Below are 27427 nucleotides of genomic sequence, written 5' to 3' on the forward strand. Positions count from 1 at the left end.
CAGCACACACACTGCAGCTGTCTGGGTGCCCAACATTTTATTTTCAAGTATAAAGGCTTTGTCACAGGAGGCAGCGGGGCCCAGGCAGCCAGCAAGGAGTCTGGAGGCCCAGGCACAGGTGGACGGGCCGCTGGCCGCAGGTGCCCTGGCCAGTCCTTCGGGGCCTTGTCCGTGCCAGACCCCTCCGCCGGTGCCAGGGCCGAGGTAGCTGAAAGGCGCTGGGCGGTGGGCACTCACATCACCGCGCAGCACTGGCACGTCTTGGGCTTGGGCCCGCTGGCCTCCTCGCCGGCCGCTGCTCGGGCGCCGGGCTCGGGCTGCCGGCTGGGGGCGTAGGTGGGGGCGGGGTGGGTGCTGGTGCTGGGGCCTGGTCCCTCGAGTGGGAGCAGTGGCTGGCTCTCGGTGGGCTGCTCCGGGGCTGGGGTCTCCACCACCAGGGGGACGGCATCCCCGGGGGCACCCTGTGCCTCAGCAGGAGATTGGGGTGCACCCCCCTCCTCTTCCAGCGAGCCCTCCTGCTTCTCTGGGAGCCCCGGTGCCAGCTCCTGTGTGACCCCAAGGGGCGCCCCAGCCTCGCTCCCCTCTCCTGCTTCCCTCTGCTCAGCTCCGTCCTGCAGATCCACGGCTCCCGGGAGCCCCTCTGCCCCCAGCACTCCCTCGCCTTCTGTCCTGTCTGTCACTCTGGGCTCCTCATCGGCTCTACTCTCCGTCCCAGGGCCTGAGGGCTCCTCGCCTTCCGTCCCTTCTGCCGGTGGCAGCCCCTGGCCACCTGCTGTCACCAAGGGCTCCGCCTCCCTGCCTTCCCGCTCTGGGGCCGCCGGCTCCCCACCTTCCTCACCCTCTGTGCCCTGCTCTCCCCCAGCATCAGGACTCCCCTCTCCGCCCACGGCCTCGGGTCCGGATGGAGCCTCAGCCTCTCCCTCTCCCTTCCCCTCACTTCTCTCCTCCTCCGCTCCCAGGGGCGCCTTGGCCTCTGCCCCTCGGGGAGGCTGCGCCTCCTCCTCCTGCCCACACCCCGGCTCTGCCCTCGGAGGCCCCTCCGCAGTCTCCCCCTGTATGTCCAGGTCCAGCTGGGCCCCCGCGCTCTGCACACCTGCTGCGCCCCCCAGCTCTGAAGCTGCCTGCTCAGCTTCCTGCAGACGCTCCAGCTCGATCCCCTGCCTGCCCTCGGTCTCCCCCTCGCCTGCTCCTGCAGACTCCTCTATCCCCCTCTCCTCTGCTACCCGTGTATCCCCACCACCTCCCCCATCAGTCCCCCGGGGCCCCCGGCCAGCCTCCACGGGTCCCTCGAGCCCCTCCATCAGCAGCTCCTCCCAATCCTCCCCCACCGTCACCCTCTCCACCCAGATGAAGGAACCCGCATCCCCAGCGGGTCCTGCCTGCCTGTTGGGCTCCCTGTCTGGGGACCCCTCACCCCCCAGGCGTTCCTGGAGCCCTGGGCCCACACCACCCAGGGCCTCAGGGTCACGGCCCCCCAGCCCCTCCCAGACCACCTCCACCACACCCCTGTTCTCTTGTGCCCAGGCAGGGAGCTCGGGGCTGCCGGGCCCCTGTCTGTCCCTCAAGGCCTCCAACACCACTTGCTCCACCCTGGCCTCCAACTCCGGGCCGGTAGCACCTGTGACACAGTCCTGGGGCCCCCGGAGCCCCTCCCACACCACCTCCACCACATTCCCAGCTCGGGCCTTTGCAGTGTCCCCCTCCGCTGTGGTCCCTGGCCCCGGGCTCTGCCGCTGCTCCTGAGGAGGGCTGGGCCCCGAGCAGGGGCCGTTGGCTTCTTGAGGGTACCCTCCTGCCCCAGGGACCTGCCCGGGGGCCCCCTCTCTGGGCTCAGAGTGGGACTCTAGGAACAAACCCGTGGGCCCCACCGGCAGGGACGCTCTCTTGTCCACATCCGCCTGACCTAATGGAACCAGAGAGGAGAGAAGGGGGAGGAGGTGGTGAGGATGACCGGCAGGCTGTGCAGTCTGGGGGTGACCTGAGCCCCAGACCCGAGGCCGCCGATACTCACCTGCAGGACCTGTCTCCATGGCGGGCTGGGAGAGAGGCCGGTGACCCTGCAGAGGTGGCAGAGACCAGGTCAGGCAGGGCCTGCCGCTGCTCATACACTTTCCATAGCTCCCCATTACCAACCCCACATTGCCCCAGAGGCCCACAGGTGTCCTGCTGCCATCTGGGCCACACCGGCAGGAGCTCCCCACCAGGAGCTTCAATGCCAGCAGCTAAGTACCTTACCCAAGGGGCTTCACTCCTGGTGTGTGTGCGTGCTAGGCAAGGACCCTACCACTGAGCTGCACCCCATACTGTAAAGAGGCGCAGAAGCCCCTCGCTGCTGGGACTGTCAGGAGAGTTAGGTAACATGGTGAGGACTGGAGAGGAAGAGGCTGGGAGGGGAAGCAGGGTGTGGGCAGGTAGGATACAACATTGGAAGGGGCCAGAGCCAGCTCTCTGGGTGACACAGGCCAGCTAGCAGTCCCAGGAGAGAACAGATTCCAGGCAGAGACAGCACGTGCAAAGGCCCTGGGGCCATGATGGGGCTAGGAAAGCTCAGGAACAGGAGAGGCCCTGCAGTAAACGAGTTGGGAGCTGGGGCACGTGCAGGCTGTCCTTTGCCCTCCTACCCGGGCCTTCTCCTTCCAGCCCCCCCACCTGTGCCCAGGCCTGGCCCTCCACGATGGTACTCTTGCCCATCTATCTGATGCCCCCACCCTCACCCTAGATTCAGTTTATAGGTCACTGCCCGCAAGCACTGAGTTATTTTTCTGGCACTGAGGGCTTCACCCTGAGCCCCGATTCCAGGCTTTTGTATTTTATTTCTGGGTCTGGGTTCTAATTTATGAACCTCCTGTTTCAGCCTCCCAGAGGGTTGGGATGACTGGCAGCTTACCCAGCCAGCCTACCCTGAACCCCCAGCCCCTCACAAACTCTGCCTTTTCACCTCTAGCACCGAACCCCAGGTTTCTGCCAACCCCGAGAAGTGCTTCCCCTTCCCCTAACTCATGTGCAGGGGTCCTTTCCTGCTTGGGGCCCAGCAGGCTCTGAGGCTCCAAGGTAAGATGTGGGGGGCCCCTGCCATTGAACTGCCACACCCCCTTCTGCCAGGCACAGACATTCTGGGCTTTTGGACTTCAAGGGAAACCCAGACTGCCAGACAATAATGCACAGGGCCTCCGGTCAGGCTGGGGGTGAAAGTGCTCGTCTGCTACATGAATTAGGTGCTGGGTTCCATCTCCAGCACGGCCACCCTGTTTCCTGCCAAGTGGAATTCGGTCTTAATGAAGATGTTGGGAAAACAAGACAATAAAAAAAAATTGCCGTGGGCTGGTGTGATGGCCCACACCCATCATGCCAGCACTTGGAGGCAGGAGGCTGAGGCAGGAGGACTGCCAGAGTTCGAGGCCAGCCTGAACTACACAGTGAGACCCCGTCTCAAATAAGAAGAAAAGAAATCCCAGGCATGTCTGCTGCTAACCCTTCCCACCTTAAGGCCAAGTCATGAGGAGATAGGTTCACCTCCACATTTTTTTCTTGTCTTTCTGTTTGCTTGTGTGTGAGTTGAGACAGGGTCTCACGAAGGAACTCAGGCTGCTCTCACATTTACTATGGAGCCCAGGGCAGCCTCAAAGTGGTATGGACCCTCCTGCCTCAGCTTCCAGCACGCTGGGATCACAGATAGGATCACAGGTGTGCACCCCGGTCCCAAGCTCCCCCCTTTCCAGGCACCGTCGCTCTGGTCCTTAAAGCGGGGAAACTGAGGCCGAAGCAGGGAACCGGTCCCGCCCGGATCGCGGCCACGCCCCTCACCTGCCTGCGCCAGGCGGGCCTGGCCGGGGATCGGGGCTGCGCGCCCGCGGACGCGCTCTGCAACAGCTGCAGCTGGGCCTGGAGCCTGCGGAGAGAGGGCGCAGCTGGGAGGGGACCCGGGCGCCCTCCGCGTCCCCCGCCCCGGCCAGGAGCTGCGCTCACGTGAACAAGCTGTCCTCCAGGCTGCGGATGCGAGTCTGGGCCTGGCCCTCGGGTGACTGGGGATCCTGGGCGGCGGGGTCCCCGGGCTGCTGCGGGGTCTCCGCGGCGCCGTCCATCAGCCAGCGCTCGCGCAGGGATTTCCTCTGCGCACAGGAGGAGCCGCGCTGGGCTCCCGCGGTGCACCCCGTGCGCCCCGCCCGTGCACCCCGCGCGCCCAGCAGCCTCGCGGACTCTGGGGCGCCCCGCCCCGGCCCCCCGGCTTCCGAAGGGGCGGAGAAGCCAGTGCCCCACCGCCACGCTGGGGACCCCGACCCAAAGCTGACCGGGCCCCCCGGAACTGGGACACGACAGTCGCCCCCACGGCCACCGCACCCACGCTCCGATGTGGGAGAAGCCCGGGCGGCGCCCGCACCTTGAGCCGCTGCACGCGCAGCTTCTCCTCCTCCAGCTCGCGGCGTGCGGCGCGGATCCGCTCCTGCAGCCGCCGCTTCTCCTGCGCAGAGCGCGGGCTGGGCGGGACCTCCTCTCCCCCTTCCCTTCCCTCCCCCTCCCCTCCCGGGGGTCCAGCCCTGCTGGGGGGTGGGGTATGAGAGGGGGAGGGGCCGTCGAGGCGCTGACTCAGCAGCGGCAGCGGGCAGGGGGCGTGGCCGAGAGGCAGCGGAGGCCACGCCGCGCCCAATAGGGGTCCTGGAGGGGTTGGGGGGCGGAGCCTCGGGTAGGGAAATCCAGTCGGAGGGGATCCCCGGATCCGGTGCGCAGAGGTGGGAGGGGTCTAGATTTGGGGATGCGCAGGAAGGTGTCAGTCCGAGGTGGGGTACAGCTGGGAGAACCCCGGAGAGACCAGGGAAGAAGTGGAGAACAGAAAGATGGGGCACAGAGATGCAGATCAGAGATTTGGGGGGTCAGAGAAGTGGGGGTGCAAATATGGGGGGGCAGGGAAATCGGGGTCCAGAGGAGGGCTGGGAAGTGATGCAGAACTCAGAGAGTTGGGGGCTGAGAGACAAGAGTACGAGATGGAGGCGGGGCGGAGTCCGCGGAAGGGCTGGGCCAAAGGGTCCCTAGGGAGGGCTCCAGGGATGGGGTGCTAAGCCGCAGGGCTTGGCAGGGGCTCGGACATGGGGTGTCTGGGAATGTCTGGGCGTGCCGGGCTGCAGCCCCACCTTTCCGAGGGAGCAGAAAGCGGGAGAATGGAGGCGGCATGCTGGGGTTTATGGGGTGCCCTGGACCCGGCAGGGGAGGGAGGCCTTGGGGTTCCCGGGCGGGGTCACTTACGGCGATGACCTCCAGCCGCTGTCGGTAGAGGGAGCTCTCGGCCACCGGCCTGCAGGAACAGGGACCCCTCACTCAGTGCCCTGCCCCGGGGCACCCTAGACCCAGAATCCAGAACCCAGCCTCTGCTCCCCGTGGATCCCTGGGAGGCTCCCGGGCTCAGGGCGAGGGTCCAGTGCGCGGAACGAACCGAACCTGAGCCCAAGAGGGTCACACCACAGGCCTCCCCCAGTCTGAGGTCGCCTCTGTGTCTCAGTGGCCTCTTCAGCAGTGGACTGGGCAGGGGTGGCCCAGTCCTCCGCCTCCCAACCACTGCACAAGGAAATGGCCTTCCGGGAACACAGACGGAGCGACCCAAAATAGCACCGTGGCGGTAACAGCCTAATGACAGGACTGTCGCGATCAGTGCTAATGGACCCTCCTGTGTCTCTGGCCAGCTCCCCTCCTCCCCGGACCTCGGCTTTACCCAGGATCCTCTAACTGCTGAGGGGGGGGTTGGGGAGTCTGGGTAGAGAAGTGGCCATCTGTTGCCATGGTTACCTGGCGGCACCTCCTCCACCTGGCCTCCTGGGAGCAAGGGTCACTGGGTCACGCTGTCCAGTGCTGGACTCTGAGCTTCAAGGAAGGGGACCCCTGGTGTAAGGTTTAACCTGAGGTCTCCCCGTCCTTATTCGTTCTTTTTTTCCCCCCAGTGCTATGCTAGACCGGGCATTAAGCCCAGGGCCTCTGTAGTGAGCTACACCCCCGGGGCGTTTTGTATTTTTTTATTTTGAGACAAGGTCTGGCCACATTGCTATACTGCCCAAGCTGGACACTGGAAGTTGAGATCCTCCTGCCTCAGCCTCCCTGTGTGCAGAGTCGCTGTTGTGGATCCTACTTCCTCAGCCACTATCTAGCAAATGGCATCTGTCTGCTTGTCACCCTGTGACCCAGCCATGGCTGGGTACAGAAAGATCTCAGAGGACACATCTATTTGCACAAAGCCCTTGGGAGAGAACATGGTCTCATCATCCTCATCATCACTGCCCCATGGGCTCCAGCTGGGACCTTCCAGACCACCCCGGACACCCAGGGCTCCTAGGAGCCCACAGCCACCGCCCCCTGCCTGCCCCATCCCAACTCTATGGCCACCACGCACCCAGGGCTCCAAGTGTCAGCTGGTCTCAATTGGCACTGACTCCCTCCTCCCCAGAGGGGAGTGGTAATGAGGTCCCCATCTGACAGGTGAGGGAGGAGACCAGTCCTCTGAGAACTGGCAGAAGGCACTGGCAGGAGCCCACGCCTGTATTAGATGCTCTGTGAAGCCCAGCATGTTGGCCCATGCCCTGTCATCCCAGCACTAGGGAGACTGAGGCAGGAGGATCACTGCGAGTTTGAGGGCAGCCTGGGCTACAGAATGAGCTTTAGGCCAGCCTGAACTGCATAGCCAGACCCTGTCTCCAAAAGACCAAGATATAAACAAATTAAATAAATGCTTGGTGAACCCTCCAGGCCAGCGCTGAAGCAGGAGGATGCGAAGTTTGAGTCCCAACTGGGCAATGCAGTAAGACTCTGTGGGTATGTGGCTCCCCATAACACACACAGGCACACGCGCATACACACACACGCACACACACAGTGCGGTCATTCACTTTGTCTTCCTATACCCCTAGCAGGTAAGGATCTGAGCAAGGGTCACTTGAGGTCCTCAGCCCCCAAACGCTAGAGAAACCCTGCAACCGGGGTTAGAGGTTCTCAAGAACCCCATCTGGCCACAAGAAGGCTGGAGGTCATTGGGGGTCCTGACCTCCGTTGGGATGGGGACTGGGGTTCCGCGCAGCAGGGGTCCCTAAGGGACCCAGGCTCCCCACTTCTACACCTGCCCTGGGGAGCACTAAAGTCCCCAAGATGTAATCTCCCTGCCTCTCTCTGCCGGGGGGTGATCGGGTTCCCGTTGCTGGGCACCCAGGTGTGCAGCTGGTGAATAATGCAGTGTGGGACCCAGAGGGGTGAGGAGCAGAATTGGGGTCCCTAGGGGGGAGCCCCCTCTCTAGCCTCTTCCCAGACCCTTGGCACCTTCCCCACCCACTCATTTCAAGGAGTCCTTTGAGCTTGAATCCCACACATTCCCCCTGCGACAGGGAGGTCACTGCTGGTGGCCACAGCTCCGGGGGCACCCAGGGCCGCTGGGACCACATCCTGCAGCCATCAACACCGCTTTGCAGTTTGGGGTGGGGGTGCTGCTTTCTCCGTGGAGCTCAGACACAGATGGGGTGACCCTTGGGCCAAGGCACATGAGGACACCCCGGGATGACCCCTCATCCCAGTGGTGTAATGGCCCTACACCCCGGTCCGCTTGTGCAGAGCCCCCAAAGAATGGGTACCTGGGAGCCTGCATGGCCCCTTCCTCTCTGGAGAAAGGGGCTGAGGGAACCCCAAAGAATCAGTCACCTGCACCTCTCCTGCCCTCGGTGCCCTTGAGAGAGGCCAGCCAGGGCTATCGGAGCCCTCAGAAACTCCCGCCCCCCACCCCGTCCCCACACTCACATGGGAGTGGCCGGAGCCCACGCCTGGCTCTGCAGGGCCATGTCCGCCCCAGCCACCCTGTCCGGGCTGGCGGGCGATCGAGAGCACCAGACTGCTGGCCACCTGAAGGTGTCCCTGGTGGGACCTGCGGGTGGGAGGGGGCCGGGCGGCACCTGGAGAGCTGGTCTGGCTGGTTTGGGCTGGGAGGGAGGTGGAGGCAGCCGGTCTGCTGGGGGAGGTGGCAAGGCTGGGGCCACCCAGGGAGGTGCTATCAGCTGTCCCATGAATTATTTACCAGCCAGCAGGGCCTGCGGGCTGCTGCCCAGAGTCCAGAGGAACACGCACTGGCCCGCGTGGTGGGGCAAGTGGCCAGGCCATGCAGGGGGCGCTGACCTGTGCAGACAGCGCTGACCCCCAAAAGCCACTGCACACCAAAGGTCCTAGGACCAGGTGCACAGAGTGGGGGCACTATCCATCTGGGACACCCTGAGTCCGGCTAGCTGGGCGCTGGGGGTGCTGGGGACACTGGACTGTTTGCTCCCCACCCTGTTCTGGGCCTCAGCTTTGCACCTTGCTATAGCAAGGTGTGTGGTGTGGGGAACCACCTACCCAGACCCCATCCCCTAGGTCCTCACGGGAAATGGACCCAGAAGTTTCTGTGCTTCTGGGCCACTGAGCCACACTCTTGGTCCTACAAATTTATCTATTTATTTTTTGATACCAGGAATCAAACTCAGGACCTTGCCCTTGCCAGGCAGGTGTTTGGGCCACTAAGCTGCATCCCTGGCCCTTAAATTTTGTTTTGAGACAAGGTTTCACTAAGTTGTCCACACTGGCCTTGAACTTGTGGTTTTCACCTGGGCATGGTGGTGCACATCTGTAATCCTAGCACCTAGGAGGCTGAGGCAGAAGGTGTCACAAGTCCAGGCTCAGACTGGCAATTATTTAGCAATTTAGAAAGACCTCCTCTGAAAAGGGCTGGGGATGTCACTCAGTGCAAAGGTCCTGGGTTCCAGGACCCAAATAAAACAACAAAAATATTGGCGACCCTCCTGCTTCAGCCTCCTGAGCACCTGGGGTTACAGGTTTGCACACATGGCTTCCCACTGCCATTCAAATCTCAAGGGTCCTGGTCAGACACCCCATCTCCTTCTTAAAGGGCCACCATCCTTTCTGCCAAGGCAGGGGGTGCTGGTGCCTCCCCACCAGCAGCCCAGCTCACACCACATGGGTCCAACTTGCACCAGACAAACCCAGGCCAGTTTGAAGACACCTGCTCTTAGGGACCTTTTGGGAAGGGTCTTGCCATTGTAGCCAGGAAAATGATGACTCCTCCCACTCAAGCTCTGTCCTTCCTTTGCTAGTCCACATGGCAGGATGTGGTGGGCAGGTCAGCAGAGGGTCAGGGGAGAGTGAGCACAGAGGAGGGTGGCCCTGCTATGCTGGATCCTGTGGGAGGTGGAGGCTTGCTCACCTACGTGTGGCTTCAGAAGAAGCTGAGTATGGAGGCGCACGCCTGCAATCTCAGCACCTACGACACTGAGGCAGGAGGATTGCTGCCTGGGCTACAAAATGAGTTCCAGGTCAGTCTGAACTACAGAGCGAGACCCTGTCCCCCCCAAAAAATATATTATCTGGTGAAATCCTAGCGCAGTGGTGCACACCTGTCAGCCCGTACTCAGGAGGCTGAGGCAAGAAGATTGCCACAAGTTCAAGGCCAGCCTGGGCTACAGCGGGGAGACCATGTTATAAAAATCCAAGAGCAAGGAGGGCAGCATAAGTGCCTGCCTGGAAATCACAAGGTCCTGAGTTCGAGTCCTGGTACAACACACACAATTTTATGTCAAGTCAGTGTCTTGTTAAGTTGCCTTCGCAGGGCTGGGACTTATGGTCCTCCTCCCTGAGCCTCCTGTGTAGCACAGGGCCCAAGGCTGTGCCTCCATTCCTGGCAAAACTGTACCTTTACGGGCTGGGGATTTAGCTCAGCGGCATAAGCACCTGCCTTGCAAGCAGGCAGTCATGAGTTCAATCCCTGGTACTGATAAAAAACGAAAAAGACAAAAAAAAAAAAGAAAAAAAAACCAAAAAACTGTACCTTTACATTTTTTTCTCCTTTTTCTCATTTTCTTTTTTTAAGAGAAAGGGTCTTTCCATGTCACTCAGGCTGGCCTTGACTTCTAGGTTTAAGTGATTGTCCTGTCTCAGTCTCCCAAGTAGCAAAGATTATAGATGTGTGCCGCTGAGCCTACCCTAAATGGCGAGAATTCACTTGTGATGGTGATGGTGGTGGTGATGATGGTGATGATGATGGTGGTGGTGATGGTGATGGTGTGAAACTCAGGGCCTTGAGTGCTAGGAAATGCTCTACCACTGAGCCGCGTACTCTAAGGTACTTTTCAATCCTATGGGACACACATACCAGCCTTTGCCACTCTGTACATGCACTGCCAGCATCAGCTTCTGTGTTTGGCTTCTCTTTTTGAGGCTGGGTCTCACTAGGTAGCCCAGGCTGGTCTTGAACTCACTCTGTAGCCCAAGTTAGCATCCAACTCCCAGCAATCCTCCTGCCTCAGCCTCCTGAGTGCTGGGATTACAGCATGAACACCCAGCCTTCACCTTGCAAAACATTTTCATCACCCCAGAGGGAAGCCCTAGCCCTACCTCCCACCCCTCTCCCCAGCTTTGGGAATCATCGGCCAGGGTCTGCCCTTACAGACTTGTTCCCAACACTTCATAGTAACGGGATCACATACTATGGGAAGGCACCACAGGGCCGGGCTTCCATCTCCCTGTGTCATGTGTTCCAGGTCATCCGTGTTGCAACGTGGACCAGTGCTGTTCCTTTCTGTCCTTTCTTTCTTTTCCATTTATAGATGGGCCATGCTGTTGATTCAGTCATCTATCATTGGACAGTTGGGTTGGTTCTACTAGACAATGTAGTTTATTTGTTTGTAGGTTGACTTTATGACTGTCTGTTCAGTGTTAGGTGGGAGTGGGGTGCATCTTGTTTTCCCTGCATTCTGAGGGGCTGAGACGGGAGGACTGGAAGTCTGAGCCCAGCATGGATGACTGCATCAGTCAGCTTTTCCACTGCTGGAATCCCCGACATTGGCAATTTAAGGAGTGGGTTGTCTGTCTTGCGGATTCAGAGAGTTCAGTCCATGGTTGGCGGTTCAGAGGCAGAAGCTGCACGGGGAAGGCCCTGGAGGAAGACACTGCCCACACCATGGCAGCCAGGAAGCAGACAGTGAAGGGAAGGCAGGGTCCAGGTGACCCAGGCCCCCTCTCCGCATGGGACTTGAAGGGACATTTCTTTTTCTTTTTTTCTTTTTTCTGGTACCAGGGATCGAACTCATGACCGCCTGCTTACAGGGCAGGTGCCTATGCCGCTGGGCTAAATCCCCAGGCCCAACATTTTATTTTTCATTTTGTTTTGTTGAGACAGGGTCTTGCTATGTAGCTCAGGCCGGCCTCACACCCAGGGCGATCCTCCTGCCTCAGCTTCCCGAGAGCTGGGCTGAGAGGTGTGCGCCATGGCATCTGGTATCGGGGCCACTTTAGATCTGGGCCATGACAGCAAGGTACCAGTGTGGCAAGAGCCCGACTGGGAATAAAAGGTAGCAAGGGCTGAAGATGCAGCTCTGGGCAAAGGCCCTGGGCCTTGTTGGAGAACAAACCTTCTCGTGTTGCCTTGGGTACCACAGGGTTAGCTGTCCCGTGTCACAACCGTCTGTGTCCCAAGCTAGGTGCACACCTGCCATCCTGGCACTCAGAAGGCTGAGGAATTTTTTTTTTTTTTTGTATCAGGGCAGAAACTTCGGGCTATTCTACCACTGAGCAGCACCCTCAGCCCTTTTTATTTCTCACTTTATGCACATAGTTATTTTTTGTTTGTTTTTGAGACAGGGTCTCATTCTGTAACCCAGGCTGGCCTTGAGCTCAGAGACCCTCCTCCCAGTGTGCTGGGATGACAGGGCTGGTTATTTCTTTATTGCAGTCCTGGACGATAAACCAGGGCCTGCACACTGAGCAGTGCTCTCTGTCCTTTTTAAACAAATTTTTAAAAGTTTTGGAACAGGGTTTGGCGTAGTCACTGGGTTGCCCATTCTGACCTCAGACTCTAGGCCTTCCTGCCCCAGTCCCTGCGGAGCTGGGGCTTCCGGTGTGCGCCACTCGCCTGCTGGAAGGGGAATTTGTATCCTAGGTTTGGTGGCAGAGTTTGGGCAGAAGGGCCAGCGGGGTCCAGGGTGGACAGGATGGGTGGGTTCAGCATAGGGCTGGAGGCAGAAGCACGGGGCTTCCTGGGGGACTGGGCAGGGGCTGAGGAAAGGGCGATGGGGGCTCACTTCCAGGTTTCTGGAACGAAGGACCAAAAGGCTGGCATCGCCTGCCACACAGAATGCCAGGCAGTGGAATCCAGGGGAGCCAAAATCCAGCTCTGGAAACATCAGTCTGAGCTCTGCGTGACCCTGGGCCTCCGATCTGCGCTTCAGGTCCAGGGCAGAGATGTAAACCTGGAAGATATTGAAGTTGAGACGATCCATGTCTTTTTCTTTTTTTCATAGCTCGGGTTCTAATTTGTTTTTCTTTTTGAGATAAATTCTCTCCAAGACATTAAGTTGCCCAGGCTGGGCTTGAAGTCGTCATCCTGGGCTGTGGTTCCCGTTAGATACCGCCAAAGCCAGCCAACTGATGAGAATTTCAGGGTCTCAAAGTTAATGCTGGTCCCATGGGAAAGCACCCTGCTGCCCCTGGAGGGGCTGGGGGCCACGGAGCTGGGACGGCCCCTGCGACAGGGAACCCCAGGTTTTCCTCCTGGAAGTCAGGTACCACTGTCCCCATCTACAAACTGGTGCCCAGCCCTGCGGCAGGGGTGTCTCACCTTGCTCAGGCTATGAACAGGATGGACGCCCACCTGGCTTGGTTCTAAAGAGGCTGGTGAAGTCGGAGGATGGATTGGTCGGGGTTTGGGATAAGGAGAGGGAAGGGGATGCTCTGGGATGCTGAGGCAGGAGGGTTGCTAATGCAACCCCAGTCCTGGCAAGTTAGTCTTCGGGGGACCCTGCCCAGAAACAAAGAACTGAAGGCTGAAGGAGCTCAGTGGAAAGGGTTCAGCCCCATTACTGAAAAAGAGGGTGGTGTGGGGAAAAAGGGAGGAGGTAGCTCAAGAGCAAAGGTTAGGCCGGAAGGGTGATTAAATAGTCAAATAGGTGGGTTCCTGGGTATTCCTGACGCTGTGTGGCCCTTCCCGTTTTGAGTAACTTTTTCCTTTCATCCGGGTTATCCCAGATGGGGAGGGTGGATGTTCTGGCAAAATCCTGGTTCTGCTTGACCATTGTAACCGCAGCACTCTGGGAGGCTGAGGCAGGAGGATCCCAACAGCTCCAACCCAGCCCAGGCACTTCAGCGACACAGCGCGACCCTCGCTATTTAACAGGGATGTTTAGATGTACTGGGCTCCGCGTGGGAGCGTAGATCCCACCCTTGAACCTGACCTGGTCCCCGGCCCAGTTTGTGTCTCCACTCACGCCACCTGCTAGTGCACTTGGCCGCACCTGCAGGCCGCTGAGGATCCCGGTCCGGGATTTGGAGGCAAGTGGGGGGGGACACCCAGGTCCTAGCGCCCCCTGAGACCTTGGCCAGGGTCCGGGCGCCAAGTGGAGTCCCCAAGGCTGGACCAGGAGAGTTTGCAGGGGGCTATGGAAACGGGGGCCGAGCACCACCAGCAGGACACGGCCCTGGAGCTGGGCGCCCCGAGCTGACCCCGCAGACCGCTCAGCCCCGCCGACCCCCCACCGCCCTGAGGGCGGAGCCAGGGCGGGGCCAGAGTGGGCGGCAGGTGCGCGGCAAGCCTGGCCCTGCCCTCGGGGCCCTCCGAGGCCACAGGCGGGTCAAAGCCAGCGGCGGGCAACGCCCCGGGACCGGGAGGCGGCTACAGCCACAGGTGCTGCGCGGGGCACCAGGTCAGCGCGGCGCCGGCACCCGGGGCTCCCAGACTGCTCGGAGCCCTGGACACCGAGGCCCCCGGGCCGGGCGGTGGGGTCCCTGAACTCCCTCTGAGCAGGACGTTGAGGCCCCCCAAGCCGGACAGCGAGTCGCCGCGGCCGCCAGAGGAGCAGGACGCCGAGCGCCAAGGACCTGCGCGGCCGCGGGCTCTGAGCGCCCAGGGCCAGAGCGCGCTGTACCCAGCGCGGAGGCCCGGGGCAGCGCCCACCTGCAAGGCCTGAGCCCCGGCTCCAGGTTCCTACCCCGAGGCTTTGGAGTAGCGCCGGCCGCGGGCTCCGGAAAGCCCCAGGGGCGCCCCATGGAGACGCCCATCGAGCGCGAGATCCGCCGTAGCTGCGAGCGGGAGCAGAGCCTGCGCCGGAGCCGGGGCCTGAGCCCGGGCCGCGCAGGCCAGGAGCTCGTGGAGCTGCGCGTGCGGCCGCTGCTGCACCTGCCCGGCCCCAGCCCCGCGCTCCCGCGCGCCGTGGAGCGCGCGCGAGCAGGCGCGCAGATGCAGCGGGACATCGAGCGCGAGGCGCACCGGCAGGCGGCGCTACTGCGCCGCGCGGGCTCCGAGCCGAGCGTCGGGCCGCCACCGCCGCCACTGGGAGAGCTCCGGCGCTTCTTCGAGGCCGCGGCTGGGGGCGGCTCCGCGGCGGGGGACGACGCGGGGGGCGCGCAGCAGCTGCCCGAGGCCGGGACCCGCGCGCAGGGCCGGGGCCTGGGGTTGGCGCGCACCCCGCCGCCCCTCGCGCCGTCGCTGCTGGAGCAGGAGGTGCGCGCGGTGCGCGAGCGCGAGCAGGAGCTGCAGCGGCAGAGGCGCAGCATCTACGGCACTACTGAGTTCAAGGAACCCGCGCCCAGTCTCACGGGTGAGCCGCGCGCTTTCCCGGGCGCCCGGATTCTTAGGGGCCTGCCTCCAGTCTCCCAGATTCCAGGGAGCCCTGCTCACCCCTCTGCGTCCCATTCCACCTGAAAGGATGGAGTCCAGATCACACCACCGAGGCTTGGGGAGGGGGTTCCCTGCTCCTCATCCCCAGAACTGGGCGGAGGCCCCCATGGGGACAGGTGTGTTTGTGTGGACACCTGTATGTATTTAAGGGGCGCGGCCTCTCTGGTGATAGGAGGGACCCCAGCTGACTGTCTCCTCCCTCGCAGCGAGCCGGGGTGACGGAAAGCTGGCAGTGACCTGGCCCCCCCGCAGAAAGGCCCCAGACAGCGGCCTGGAGCAGGTGGGAGACCCCTGCACGCCCCCCAATTCCACCCCCCACTCCCACCCGGGTCCTGTGGCTTCACCACTGCCCCCGCGGCGCCAGGACGCGGAGTGGGGAGAACTGCACCCTCCAGGCCCCTGGAGTCCTAACTGCATCCAGAACTCAAAGTCGGGGCGCAGTCGGACTGGAAGGGTGTGCAGCAGGCGGTGATCCTGAGGGCCACATCCCACCCTGCTGGCCTGACCCGGTGCTTGGGTCCCTCCCTGAGCGCGGCCTGCGTCTCCCCTCCCCAGGAGCAGCGCAGACCCTGAGGCTGAGTGCTCTGGCCGGAAGTAGCGCCCTGGGGCGAAGGCCCAGCCTGGCGCTCTCGACCAGCAGGAGGCGGAGGCGGCCCGGACGGCCTGGCCCTGTGCGCTGGACACTTGAGATCGAGCTGCGTATCCTTGATCTTGGCCCCCGGGTACGCGCCAGGCCCCTCTATAAACTTTGGTCTCCTTTAGGACCCCGGCCATCGCCTGCAGCTGTGTGTGGCACCCACCGCGCTCCGCTCCCATAACTAGGCTCTGGAGCGCTGGTGCCCCGCCGCACCAATAAAGCGCCCTCCTTCCGGGCGGTGCAAGTTGCTTTCCTCTGAATCCTCGTGTCTGGGCTGGGGTGGGCGGAGGGAGGGTGAGCCGGCCGCCAGGCGCCGGGCGGAATGCGGGAATGCGCCCTCCTCCCGGGCTGCTGGCCCGCCCCGGCCTGCCTGCCTCCCGCTGCCCCCTGGCGGCGCGGGCGCAAAACGTGGCGCTCGGCATAGAAGCGTACGCCGCTTCCTAGACTTCAACTTTTCCGTGTGCAGCAGCAGCAGCGGGCTGAGCTCTAGGCCCCTGTGAGACCGAAGTCACGTGAGCTCTTGTTGCTCTGGGGCTGTAAACAATACCTTAGAGAAAAGAGGCCGGGAGACTCCGGCCGGCTCCTGCTCCCCTCCCAGGCATATCCTGGGCCGCCTCCTCCTCCTCCTCCTCCTCCTCCTCCTCCTCCTCCTCCTCCTCCTCCTCCTCCTCCTCCACCTCCTCCACCTCCTCCACCTCCTCCACCTCCTCCACCTCCTCCACGCAGCTTTCCTCTCTGTCCAACAGCAGTATAGGAGTTGGGGCAGAGCCTTTGCTTTCCAAAAACCAACCGGGGCCCAGGAGTTCAAGGCCAGCCTGCTAACATGAGCAAGACTCTCAAAAGCAAAGAGCAGCAAACCAGCTATGGAAAGAAAAGCGTAGGGGACGGACAGCTCAGAGGTAGAGCTGGCTCCAACACCTGCCATGCTCTGATCCAACCCCCAGCCTTTGCAGGGGGCTCCATTCTCAGCTATTTAAAAATGTTCTTGGGCTTTTTTTGTTTTGAGACAAGGTCTCCCTAAGTCACTAATTTGCTCAGGCTGTGCTCCAACTTGCAATCTTTAGGGAGACATTGTCTCAAAATTAAAGCGGGCTGGGCATGATGGCGCACACCTGCCATCCCAGCATGTGGGAGGCTGAGGCAGGAGGATCGCTGGGAGTTCAAGGCCAGTCTGGGCTCCACAGTGAGCTCAAGGCCAACCTGGACTGCATATCGAGACCCTGTCTCAAAAAGGCCTCTCAAAAAGGCCAAAAAAAAAAAAGAAGTAATGCTCAGGGTGAGATCCTGGGTTCAGTCCTCGCTGCCAGAAAAGTCTTGGCTGTATGTCTGCCCTCTGCATCGGGGAGAGAACATGTCTGGTGAGGAAGAAAATAGAGGAAACAAGCACTGTGCCAACCAGGAGCCCTGCCCACCCCAGGAAGGGCCTGTCCGTGCTGTCCTGCACAGGCAGACCACATACCTGACCACCACTCGAAAGTCCAGAGACAAGGGCCGGCTGGAGCTGCCAAGATGGGACGTGGAAACAGAGTTTGGTTTTTTGTCTTTTTGAGACGGTCTCGCTGTGCAGTCCAGGCTGGCCTTAAGCTCACTTTGGAGCCCAGGCTGGTCTTGCACTCCCAAAGATCCTCCTGCCTCAGCCTCCCGAGTGCTGGATGACAGGCTTGTGCCACCACGCCTGGCAAGAGTCCATTCTTAATTCCCAGGAGAAAGCTAAGAACTCATTTGAGAACAGAGGGGACTGTTTGTAGACTGGAGGTTTTCTCCCTTTCCTGAATATTAAACTTAACCGAGGTCCCTTGTGCCAAGTATTTCTGAATGGCGGTGACAATCACAGATTATTTTGTTTTGTTGGGGAAGGACTATAGGGGTCAAAATCCAAGACTTTCTTGGTGCACACGTGTGCGTGTGTACGTGCGTGCGTGCGTGTGTGCGTGTGTGTGTGTGTGTGTGTGTGAATTTGAGACAGGGTCTCAGTATGTAACCCAGGCTGGCCTTGAACTCAGAGCCATCCTCCTGCTTCAGCCTCCTGAGTGCTGGGATGATGGGCTGTGCCATCAGGGCCTCACATTCTCAGTCTGATGTCAGCATTTTTTAAAGCTCTCCAGGTTAACCAGGCCCTGTGGTACAGGCTTGGCATCCTAGCTCCTCGAGTCTGAGGCAGGAGGGTCACCAACTCAAGGCCAGGCTATCCTGGACCATCCAGTGGGACCCTGTCTCACAAGAAAAAAGGACTGGGGGTGTCGCTGAGTCCATTCCTGATGATGAAACTGCACGAGACTCTAGACTCTGATGTAAGAGTTTTTTGAAAATCATGGGTTCAGACAGTTCCTGAGAAAAAGGACCCAGCAAATGAAGCTGTCTCCTTCCTCTTCCAACACTGCCACCGCCCCACCAGAAGCCGTTAGTTTGCAAGCAAACAGTGGATTCAGCATGCAAGGGACAGCCAGAGGCTGCTTGTGGCCAGTCTGAATTGACACACATTCAAAGCGTTAAATACACAGCAGTTTGCTTATTTTTTTTGAGACAGTCTCTCCTTGTATAGTTCAGGCTGGCCTGGAATTCACAGCGATCCTTCTGCCTCAGCCTCCTGGGTGCTGGGATTACAGATGTACACTGCCATGGTTACCCCACAGCAGATTTCCAAGACTTAGTACATACACTCAAAAAGAAACCATATTCATGTTCTTGCAAAGTTATTATTTTGAAAACGATCTTTTAGCCATATTGTATTAAATAAAAATACCACTTAAAATGAATCTGATTGGCAAGCATGAGTTTGTGAGTTTGATCCCTGGTACCAAAAAAAAAAAAAAAAAAAAAAATCTGATTTTTTATTTTTGAAATGCTGGGCGTTGCACAGTGCCTGCCTGGCAAGTGCAAGGTCCTGGGTTCAATTTCCATACTCCCCCCCCCCACTGCCACAGCCGCAAAAATGCTGGGGGTTGAACCCAGGGCCTCACATATACTAAGTGTACACTCTGCCACTGAGCTGCACCCCAGCTTGTTTTTAAACTGTGGCCACTAGAGAACTGAAATTACATGTGATACACATCTGTGGTTTATTTTCTAGTGGGCCAGGCCAGTCTAAAGAATCTTACAGCCTGTGGAGAAACTACAGGGGGTACCTCAAATTAGCATCAGGAAGCCTCAGAGTCCCCCTTCCCCCATCCTCCAGGCCCTGGATAAACGCTACAAAAAATTATCCTTGACACAGAAATAGTCACCAAGCCCTGCTGGAAGAATAGACTTGCTGCTCAACCCTGGCTCCTTCACCACTCACAGACACTTTTCATATCTGTAAATGGGATTCAGAATAATCTGTGCCAGGGGCTGTTAGGGAGGTGACTGCTTTGCTCAGGAGCTCGTAGGGAAGATAAAGGGTGTGGAGGGGAAAAGTACTAAGTTGTGTCGTGTTCATGCATCAACTCCCCACGATCAATACAGGCAGTATGTGCTGCAAACACGCATAATAAGTCAAAATAAAAAGCTGAAAACCCATAAGGCTCTTGGTCTCTTATTCTGACCCTAGGAAGCTGGATAAAGGGACCCGCGGTGGTAACCCCAGCACTATGAGAGGCTGAGGCAGGACGGTCTAAAGTTCGCTTAACTTGGTATTAAGCGTTCTCTTCTCAAAAAAAAAAAAAAAAAGAGCTCGGTACAATGAGCCCCGGATTCAGTCCGGAAAAGTAAAATGCCAGGGATCCAGAAGTTGTTCTACGATGCAAACCCCAGGCGAGGGGGGAGGCATTCCTTCGGAGGTGCCAGGGCGATCCGGGTCATACGGTTGGAGTCCAGCCTTGGCCACTTGCTCACCCGAGCACTTCTCCAGCCCAGGGTGGAGTAAAACTTAGAAGTCCCAGGCTGAGGTTTCCTAGGACTCCCCCCAACCCAGTCTGCGCCTCGGACACCCAGAAAGGACAGCAGCCTGTCGGGCTCCGAAAACCAAGCGCAGCAGGAGTAAAAAGTCCTTATTCCGCCCTCGCAAAATCCAGCCTGGAGCTCTTCTAGAGCACTCCGGGAAATACAGTCTTTCGACACTAAAAAGAAACCACTTCCGGGTGAAGACGCCGGCGTGGGCGTGGCTCGAAGGCCCTTCTCCAGTGGGCGTTGACTTTTCCCGGCTACCAGAAACTTGTGGTTTCCTGGCTTCCGGTTATTGACAGGCTGCTTCCTCTTTTGCTTCACGCACGCCTGTGCGCATGCGCCCCGCGCTTGTCTCATCTATTGGCTAACGAGTGTTGGCATTCGGAAGACTACTCTTCCCAGAGGGCGGCGGGAGAGGGCGTGGCCCGTTCGCCCCAAGGGGCGGGGTTCGGCGCTTGGAAGGGGACGCAGAACCTGTGACCTCTTTCTTTTATTTAACGTGAAATTCGGTTCGCACAGCTTACCCCGACCCGGCCGTCCTGGGAGCTCAGGCGACCGCACGCCCTGCTCCTGGAGGGCGGAGCAGCCCTGCTTCACTCAGCGCCCTGCGCCCGGTTCAGCACCCCCGCGCCGGCCCCGCCTGGCCGGCCAGCACCTGCAACAGCAGGTCGGTGGCCAGCACGTGCGACGGCTCCTCGAAGCCAATGGTCAGCAGCTGCTGGTAGTCTCCGGGCGGCTGCGGGCACGACACCCTGGGGGCCGGACACGCGGGCAGGCCGGATGTGAGCGCCGCTCCCTGCCTCCCTTCCTCCCTCTCTCCGTCCATCCCTCCTTTTCGCCCTCCCTGCTGGACGGCGGCAGCCCCAGCAGGCCAGGGCCCCCCGAGGGTGGGAAAAATCCCGGGGAAAGTGGTTTCCTTGTTGTGGAGGAGAAACAGGGTCGGGGCTTCCGGAGGAAGTTGAATAACCGGCCCTGACTCGCGCAGGCACTGCACTGTGTGTCCTTGGGCAGGTAACTTAACCTCTCTGGTCGATTCTCCACCCCACCCACCACCCATTGTAAAATGGGGCCTGTGGTACAGACCTCAGCGGGTTGTTACAGAGTCTGCATTAAACACTTCCGGGCACGAATGCTCTAGTTGTTGCCATGGGATGGGAAGCGTGGGAGGGGGTTGGATGGTTTGGGGGAGCTCAAGCCCACCCTGCACTGCCCCAGCCCCTACCATGAATAGAGGTCGTCGTCTTCCGGTCCTAGGGGGACCCATCTGCCGATGGACCACAGCTTCTGGATCTGGGGACAAGAAGTGGCCGGACTCTGGCCCGTGTCCTCCCACGTATCTCGGTAGCACAGGAAGTAGCTGGGAGGGGAGAGAGCCACGGTTCAGCCCCCGCAATGGCTCTGTGGTTCCCAAAGAAGCTGAAACCTTGGTGAAGTTGTGCTGAAATTCGCAGGAAGGGATGTGGCTCAATAGCGGGGCCTCAGGCCAGGCCAGGCCTGGTAGCCCTCACCTGTCATCCCAGCGCTCTGGAGGCTGAGGCAGGAGAGTGGCTGTGACTTCCAGGCCAGCCTGGCTTTACATAAGCAACACTGTGCCTCAGAACAAAAACAAAGACACTCAAACCCCAACAACAAGGCCTCTTCTCCTTCCCTGCCAGCCCACTTTTAAAAGAAGACTTAGAGAGTGAAGTTAAATCCATTTTATTTCAAAGAGAAAGAAAAAAATTAAAAAGTAAAAAAAGAATTGCAGGCCGAGGATGCAGCTCAGCGGCACAGCACCTGGCCTGGCAAGCTTGAGTTCAATTCCTCAGTTGCCAAAAAATAAGCAAATAATAAATTTAAAAAGAAAAAAGTAAACTCGGCATAGTGGCACAGGCCAGTCATCCCAGCACTCAGGAGGCTGAGGCAGGAGGGTTGCTGTGAGTTTGAGGCTAGCCTGGGCTACATAGTGAGCTCAAAGCCAACCTGAACTACTTGTTTAAAATGAAAGAAAGCAAGGTAATGGCTGGGGTTGTCTTGGTGGTGAAGCCTTTCCCTAGCTACCTAGCTTGCCCAAGTACCTGGCTTGCTTTCTGCTTGGTGTCGGAGGCTCGGACATTGGGTACAGACAGGGGAGGCCTGGGTGTGGGCAGGGAGGACTCACTAATCCACACGGGCGTGCTGCCCCTGGCTGCTGGGCTTAGGAGTGGTTTCCAGGTTCCAGCGCATCTTTTTGTAGAGGTAGCGGGGCTGACGGCTGGCGGTGTAGGCAGCCGGGGCGCAGTACCTGAAGATGGATACTTCCTGGAAAGGGTTGATGGAGAATCTGCCACAGAAGAAGCTGGAGATGCTGGCCGGAGATGGGACAGCAGAGGGTGACACTGGATCCCGGGCTCTGCTGCCCACCTGCCCGCCACCCCGGGTGGGTATCAGAGCCCCGTACCTCAGAGGGTCCGTCTCCTCCAGCTCCACGAAGCCGAAGGAGGCGTACATGAGGACCAGCTGCTCCAGGCACAGGGTGAGCTGCTGGGAGATGTCCAACAGCTGCGGACAAGGAGGCAGTGAGCTGGCCGGGCTGGAGGGGACCCCCCTCCCGGGCCTGGGCCCCAGAGGTTGCTGCACGCACCCCCTTCCGGACCATCTCCTGCAGGGCTCCGTGGATGGGCGGAGTGCTCCGTGCAGCGGCCTCCAGATACAGGAAGTACGGCTCGCACATCCTTAGGAAGGTGGGCATGGCCCTTGCAAGCTGCTCCTTCTGGACCTGGTCCCTGCTAAAGGGAGAAAGGGGTCCTTAGGCAGATGCCCCTGGCCCCTATTTCCCATTTACTCACCTTCCATGTGCATCCCTGTTCTGCCTTTTGGTTTGTTTTTTGTCTTTTTTTTGTATTTTGAGACACGGCCACATTTTGAAGTCCAGGCTGGCCTTGAACTCACAGTGATCCTCCTGCCTCAGCCTCCTGAGTGCTGGCTATTCCAGGTATATGCTATCGTGATGCCTTTTTTTTTTTTTTGTTTCCTGTGGGCAGAAAAGCCTTGGGTATGCTGGACTGGAAAGCACCCCACCTATACCCCAGTCTTGCCTGGTCCCTAGGTGCCAGGCCTTTCTCAGATCATCTTGCTCCACCTGCATCAAAGCCATTGGGAACCTGAGTTAAAATGCTGACACCCAGCTGGGCGTGTGGGTGTAGCATAGGCCAGGCCTGGAATCCCTGAACCCCTGAGGCTGAGGCAGGAGGATTTCCGAGAGTCCAAGGCCCCATCTAAATCAAGACCCCGTCTTAAAGAAACAAAAACAAAACCCCCCCAAAAGTTAACACCTGAGTTGCATAGCTGCTTCACTCCTAAAACTGCAAGGTGCAAACCCGGAAACCTCCAGTTTAAATAGTCTCCCAGGGGATTCCAATAGACCCTGAAGCCCAGAGCCAGCCTCCACTGCCTTGCTGTGGGCGTCACTTTGGCGGGTGCTTTCAAATGGAGTCCATGGGCCAAGGCCGGCTCATGGGGCTTGGGGAGACCAGCATGGGGTTCAGAATCTACGACAGCGTGTGCGCCCTTGATGCCTTCGCCCTGTGACAGCGCCGAGGCCCGGCTGCCTGTGCTGGGGACATTTCAGCCCCGCGGATTCCGCACAGCTGCTTCACGTTAGTGTTTCTGACTCTGGGACATGGCGTGGCTCGGCCGCTGGGGCCTGTGCCCAGTCCGCTCCCAGGGTCACCTGTAGAGCAGGTAGCTCTGGAAGTCGTCCGCCTTCTTGAGCAGGTAGCGCAGCTGCTCGGTGATGGGACTGAACATCGCGTCCAGGGTCAGGCGCGTCGGGGCCGCCACCGCGGGGCCTGCGTCCAGCGTGGCAGCCTCGGCCACCTGTACCTGGGCGCCCTCGGCCTCCGTGGCCGGTGGGTCCTCCGGCCTGCCGGGCGGCGTGGCCCACGACGGGTTCCCGCAAGGCTGTGCCCCGGGCTCCAGGTCCTCCAGGGCCGGTGGCGTTATCCCGGGGCCCAGCCCTGAAAACCACTGCTCGGTAGCCATGGGGGCACTGGGGGCGGGCACCCACGCTCCTTAATTCTCCGCGCCGCACGCGTGGCCCCGCCCCAGGGCTGGGACCGCCGCCTCCGCCTGCCTCGGCCTCCCCTCCGCTGCCCGCCTAGGGAAGGAGTTTGCCTCTTTTGAATTCCGGCTCGCGGCCGCTGAGCCCCCGCGTGCTTTGGGCCCCTGGCACGCGACGCGGGCGCGCACCCCGGCATCTGCGTCCTGGGGGTCCAGGAAGCCCAGGCCATAAGCCAGGGGGTGCGCGCGCGGTGTCACCGCGGTTGACCGCTGACAGTGCAATTCCCTCTGGTCGGTTTCTCTTGGCTCATGGCCTCACTGGCTGCCAGGTCCTGTGTGGGGTCCCACTCGGATATATTCAAAGGCTCCAGGCAAAGGTTCCGAGTGTCCACCACCACCTCGGGTGACTGCGTCTTTGCTGTCTGAACGAGTTCTCCTCTATAAAGTCGGTTTTTATGAGCTGTCTCAGGGCATCGCGGAGAGGACACCCCAGAAAATGCTCATAAAACATGAAGTTTAGTTAGTCACTCAACCAACATGTGAGAACCCACAGCAGGGAGAAAAAGACAGCATTCCCATCCCACAGCCTTTTTGTCCTTGCCACGCTGGCCAGCCTGCAGCAGACTCTGAGCTGGCTGTGGAGCTGTGCATGTAGCTGAGCTGCCCAGCGCCTGCTTGGCAAGCACAAGGCTCTGGGTTTGAGTCCTAACACCAAAACCAAAAGTACAAAAAAAAAAAAAAATCCAAAGTGAAGGCAGTGATTTACGGCTGGCTGTGAAGTGGACCCTATCACTACCCTTGCTGTGTCCCCGTTTTTGTCCTACCCTGAGGGGATCCTAGGAGGTGCTCCGTGCCCCTCCCCCACTCCATTCACAAAATGGACTCTTGATGTTTTTCTTTTTTTTTTAAACTTTATTTAAAAAACCTTCGGTGTAATATTAAAAAGCAATACAGCCAGCTGGAGCAATGCCTGACAGAAAGGGATGGGATAAGTCCCAGGGACCCCACCCAACTTGTCCCCCAACCCTCCCCCGTGCTGGAAGGCAGGGACAGCCAGCTGGGCAGGGGCTGAGGTGGTTGGGGAGGAGACCACCCACCAAAATGAACAGGCAGAACCATTTATATAGCAAACATCTGGCTGAAAATGATTTTTTTGGGGAAGCCCAGTTTTTTTTTTTTTCCAAAAAAAAGTCCTTGGGCCGGCAGGGGGGCTGGCCTCCTGGAGTCCCAACCCCTTACTCCGACGATTCTGGGGGCGCAGAAGATGCGGGGGTGGCAGGGGGAAATTGTGTGTGTGGGAGGCAAAAAGGGAATGAACAAGGCGCCCCTGGATGAAAATCTGTCACTAGGGCCCGGGTGCCCTGGTTGGCTCTGGACACTTGGGGAGCCATAGGGAGGGCAAGGCTCAGCCCAGGAAGCCGTCAGGGTCGTCATCCTCGAAGTGGCCCTGCTGCAGCACCTTGATGTGGTGCTCATAGATCTTCAGGGCCGGGCCCAGGCGGATGGAGAGGCCGGTGAGCACGTCAGTGCGCTGCATGAGCAGCAGGGACTTGCCATCAATCTCCTGGTGGACAAAGAGGGAAGGAGGGATGTGGGTGGGATGCACACCCTGGGGCAGGTGGTGGAGGGGGTGGGTCCGTCCTAGGCACAGACTCACCTGCTCCTGGAAGGCAGTGGCCTGCTCGGGGAAGCCGGCCTCGGTGAAGTACTCCACCACATCCATTACTGTCCACTCCACCGGGTCTGCTGGCTTCTCCTTGCGCCCAGGCCTGCAGTAGAAGAACCAACGGCCGGGTGGCCTCCAAGGTCCTGTGGCTGGCTCTCAATGCCTGAGCTGTCCACCCCCCACACCACCTTGAAGGCCCAACTTACGGACAGCCGAAGGGGGTCCCGTCCACCCCAGGGAGCGCTGGCTTTCCCGGGGGCAAAGGCACAGGGGATGGGGAATCTGGCCCCGTGGCAACAGAGGCTGCAAAAATAAAGCAGGAATGTGTGGCACTGCCCCAGCCCCAGCTCTCAGCCAGCAGCACCCCCTGCCCAACGGCACCGGTGCCGGTCCCAAGTCCTTACCGGATCCTCCTTCCTTACTGAGGGCCGTCAGAGAGAACACCTGGCGGGTTCCGCTGCCGGGTGCCGGGCCCCGCCCTTCGTCCTGCCCCGGGAGAGGCGCGCAGGGCGTCCACTCCTTGCCCCTCTCCTTAGCGCTGGGGGGGCCTCGCTCGCCGTTAAGCTGGAGGTGCTGGGCACCGGCGGCACGGTCACTCTCGGGCACTTCTGAGCCTTCAGAAACGTCGTCTTCGTCATCGTCGTCGTCTTCATCTTCTTCCTCCTCTTCTTTCTCAAGCACGCGCTCTTCTCCACTTCTCTGGACCCGGGGAGAGAAGCGGGGGAGGTTGGTGCCCTTGGAGTCCGGGCCCGAGCTGCCTGACCCGCGCCGCCTCTGGTGACTCCGTCGCCTAACTTTTCCACGCTCGCTCCACGCCGGGCTGGGCGCCCGGAGCCCTCCGGAGCTCCGAAGTCGAACCTCGCCAAAGTCGCTAGCAACCCCAAGGGGTCGCTACTGCGATCCAGCCGCGCTGACAGCGGTGGAAACTGAGGCTGGGGGCACATGGAGTCCCTCGCCAAGGTCACCAGGCACGGAGCCCGCCGGGGACGCGCGCATGGCCCAGGCCCTCACTACCCTACTCCTCCTGGGACCACAACTTCGCCCGCCGCCCTCACCTGCCCGCCGTGCGGCGCCCCACTCCCCGCGCGCTCACCTTGCTCCGCGACGCGCGGGCGCTGGCAGCCGGCGGGGCCCGTCCGGGCCTGTCCCCGCGTGGCGGTGCGAGCGCTCCGAGGCGGGTGCGCTCCGGGCGGCCCCGCGCCGCCGCCTCTTCCTCCAACAGCCCCTGCACGCGGCCGCGGGTCAGGCGCCCGCCCGCGCCGCTGCTGCCCCCGAGGTAGCGCACGACTTCCCGAAGGCTCACGGGCCGCGCCGGGCCCCCCGGGCGCGCCGCGCCCCCCTCCGGCGGCGGCTGCTGCTGCTGCTGCTGCTGCTGCGGCGGCGGCTGCTGGGTCGGCGCCGGCGGCGGCGGGGTCGGCGGCGGAGGCGACAGCGGCGGCTCCCGGGCGGCGACGGCGGGCGGGGGGGCACGGCGCGGGCCGGGCGGGGGCGCCACGGCCGGGGACGCGGCGGCGGCGGCGGGCGCGGGCGGCGGCGCGGTCAGGGGCGCGGCCCGCTGTGCGCGGGGGCCCGGCGGCGCGGGGCCGGGCGAGGGGGGCGCTGTGGCGGTGGCGCGGGGCGCCCGGGCCGGGGCGGCGGCAGCGGCGGCGGCGACGGGCGCGGGCGGCGGCGGCGGTGGGGCGGGCGTGGGCGGCGGCGCGGCGGCCGGGGCCCCACGGGGGGCGCGCGGCGGGGCGGGCGGGGTGGCCCCGCGGCGGGGCGGCTGGACGCGCGCCGCGTTGCGGTACGAGATGCTCCCCTTGTAGCTGACCCGGAGCACGGCGCGCTGCTGGATCAGTTTCTCGAGCTCGGCGCGCGTGCGCTCCGGCTCCGGGCCGTGCCGCCGCCGCACCATCCGGCAGATGCGCTCCAGGTCCGGCCGCGCCTTGCGCGAGCGCAGCGAGTCGATGGTGTCCAGAATCCACTCTTGGTAGTGCGGGGACGCGGCGGACGACGAGGTGGCGGCTGCCGTGGTGGCGGCCGCCGCCGTCTCCGGCGGGGGTAGGGCCGGGGGCCCCGCCATGCCTCCCGCCCGGCCCGGCTGCACCGTGCGCGCTGCCTCCCTCCCAGCGCGGCGCCCCCTCCTCGCGCCCCGCGCCGCTCCCCGCCCCGCGCCGCTGCCCGCCTCCTCCGCCTCCCCCCGGGGGGCGCAGCGCCTCGGCGGAGCGGCGGCGGCGCTGCTGTTTCTTTGCAAAAAAAAAAAAAAAAAAAAAAGAGCGAGAGAGCGCGCGAGAGAGAAAAAACAGTGAGAGAGAAAGAAAAGAGACAGGAAAATATGCACACACTCACTCACTCGCACGCACGCACACACGGCCCGCCGGTGCTGGGCGCGCGCGGGGCCGGGATGCGGGCGCGGGAGGCGGAGGGAGCGCTGCGCGGCCCCTCCCCGCCGCCGCCGCCGCTGCCGCTGCCGCCGCCGCACGCGCGCCCTGCGCCCGGGACACCCGGCCCCCCTTCCTGCCCGCCCTCCGCCTCCCGCGCCCGCCTTCCTCCCTCCCACCCCACGCGCCCGCTTTTAAGGTGG

At 61.1% G+C, this 27427-nt stretch overlaps 4 protein-coding genes across 14 annotated transcripts; 1 reads left to right on the forward strand and 3 right to left on the reverse strand.

Moving 5' to 3' along the window:
- Positions 1–22: 22 nt before the first annotated feature.
- On the reverse strand, positions 23–15926 carry Palm3 (paralemmin 3). Of its 8 annotated transcripts, none has more exons than XM_063228502.1 (8): positions 13955–14092; positions 10494–12254; positions 5239–5287; positions 4379–4459; positions 3967–4109; positions 3805–3889; positions 2012–2057; positions 23–1903 (listed from the first exon to the last, which is right to left on the reverse strand). In XM_063228502.1, exons 5-8 carry the CDS (start codon positions 4080–4082, stop codon positions 234–236), a joined length of 1917 nt encoding a protein of 638 aa, XP_063084572.1. In that variant the 5' UTR covers positions 4083–4109; positions 4379–4459; positions 5239–5287; positions 10494–12254; positions 13955–14092; the 3' UTR covers positions 23–233. The 8 variants fall into 8 exon arrangements, with proteins under 8 accessions (XP_063084572.1, XP_063084569.1, XP_063084575.1 ...); XM_063228499.1 differs by lacking the exons at positions 10494–12254; positions 13955–14092 and adding exons at positions 5776–5850; positions 7762–7867; XM_063228505.1 differs by lacking the exon at positions 13955–14092 and adding an exon at positions 15862–15926 and having other exon boundaries at positions 4379–5287.
- Positions 14045–15562, forward strand: Misp3 (MISP family member 3). 2 transcript variants are annotated; one of them, XM_003461814.5, is made up of 3 exons: positions 14045–14597; positions 14884–14957; positions 15233–15415. In XM_003461814.5, exons 1-3 carry the CDS (start codon positions 14045–14047, stop codon positions 15248–15250), a joined length of 645 nt encoding a protein of 214 aa, XP_003461862.2. In that variant the 3' UTR covers positions 15251–15415. The 2 variants fall into 2 exon arrangements, with proteins under 2 accessions (XP_003461862.2, XP_013012287.1); XM_013156833.3 differs by lacking the exon at positions 14884–14957 and having other exon boundaries at positions 15233–15562.
- Positions 15927–19653: 3727 nt separating the features above from the next.
- CUNH19orf67 (chromosome unknown C19orf67 homolog) lies at positions 19654–23278 on the reverse strand. Of its 3 annotated transcripts, none has more exons than XM_063228511.1 (6): positions 22870–23278; positions 21781–21925; positions 21598–21698; positions 21319–21480; positions 20401–20535; positions 19654–19930 (listed from the first exon to the last, which is right to left on the reverse strand). In XM_063228511.1, the coding sequence occupies exons 1-6, from the start codon at positions 23178–23180 to the stop codon at positions 19795–19797; spliced, it is 990 nt and encodes a 329-aa protein (XP_063084581.1). In that variant the 5' UTR covers positions 23181–23278; the 3' UTR covers positions 19654–19794. The 3 variants fall into 3 exon arrangements, with proteins under 3 accessions (XP_063084581.1, XP_063084580.1, XP_003461863.2); XM_063228510.1 differs by having other exon boundaries at positions 21319–21504; positions 21781–21922; positions 22870–23276; XM_003461815.5 differs by having other exon boundaries at positions 21319–21504; positions 22870–23270.
- An 811-nt stretch (positions 23279–24089) lies between these two features.
- Samd1 (sterile alpha motif domain containing 1) lies at positions 24090–26926 on the reverse strand. The gene is made up of 5 exons (XM_063228508.1): positions 25958–26926; positions 25269–25563; positions 25071–25167; positions 24856–24967; positions 24090–24762 (listed from the first exon to the last, which is right to left on the reverse strand). The coding sequence occupies exons 1-5, from the start codon at positions 26924–26926 to the stop codon at positions 24604–24606; spliced, it is 1632 nt and encodes a 543-aa protein (XP_063084578.1). The 3' UTR covers positions 24090–24603.
- Positions 26927–27427: the final 501 nt, after the last annotated feature.

The sequence above is a fragment of the Cavia porcellus genome, unplaced genomic scaffold (assembly GCF_034190915.1).
Source record: "Cavia porcellus strain 051 isolate PalLab524CR breed Dunkin Hartley unplaced genomic scaffold, mCavPor4.1 scaffold_17, whole genome shotgun sequence".
Lineage (NCBI taxonomy): Eukaryota > Metazoa > Chordata > Mammalia > Rodentia > Caviidae > Cavia > Cavia porcellus.

Coding starts and splice junctions, on each gene's coding strand:
- Palm3 (XM_063228499.1), bottom strand. CDS start 7,802: ATGGCCCTGCAGAGCCAGGCGTGGGCTCCGGCCACTCCCAT. Junction 4,110..4,378: donor TGCGCGTGCAGCGGCTCAAG/GTGCGGGCGCCG, acceptor TCCTGTGCGCAG/AGGAAATCCCTGCGCGAGCG. Junction 1,904..2,011: donor CATGGAGACAGGTCCTGCAG/GTGAGTATCGGC, acceptor TGGTTCCATTAG/GTCAGGCGGATGTGGACAAG.
- Misp3 (XM_013156833.3), top strand. CDS start 14,045: ATGGAGACGCCCATCGAGCGCGAGATCCGCCGTAGCTGCGAGCGGGAG. Junction 14,598..15,232: donor ACCCGCGCCCAGTCTCACGG/GTGAGCCGCGCG, acceptor TCCCCTCCCCAG/GAGCAGCGCAGACCCTGAGG.
- CUNH19orf67 (XM_003461815.5), bottom strand. CDS start 23,180: ATGGCTACCGAGCAGTGGTTTTCAGGGCTGGGCCCCGGGATAACGCCA. Junction 21,699..21,780: donor AGGAGATGGTCCGGAAGGGG/GTGCGTGCAGCA, acceptor CCTTGTCCGCAG/CTGTTGGACATCTCCCAGCA. Junction 19,931..20,400: donor GACGACGACCTCTATTCATG/GTAGGGGCTGGG, acceptor TCCGGCCCCCAG/GGTGTCGTGCCCGCAGCCGC.
- Samd1 (XM_063228508.1), bottom strand. CDS start 26,926: ATGGCGGGGCCCCCGGCCCTACCCCCGCCGGAGACGGCGGCGGCCGCC. Junction 25,564..25,957: donor CCCGCGCGTCGCGGAGCAAG/GTGAGCGCGCGG, acceptor CCCCGGGTCCAG/AGAAGTGGAGAAGAGCGCGT. Junction 25,168..25,268: donor CAGTAAGGAAGGAGGATCCG/GTAAGGACTTGG, acceptor TTATTTTTGCAG/CCTCTGTTGCCACGGGGCCA.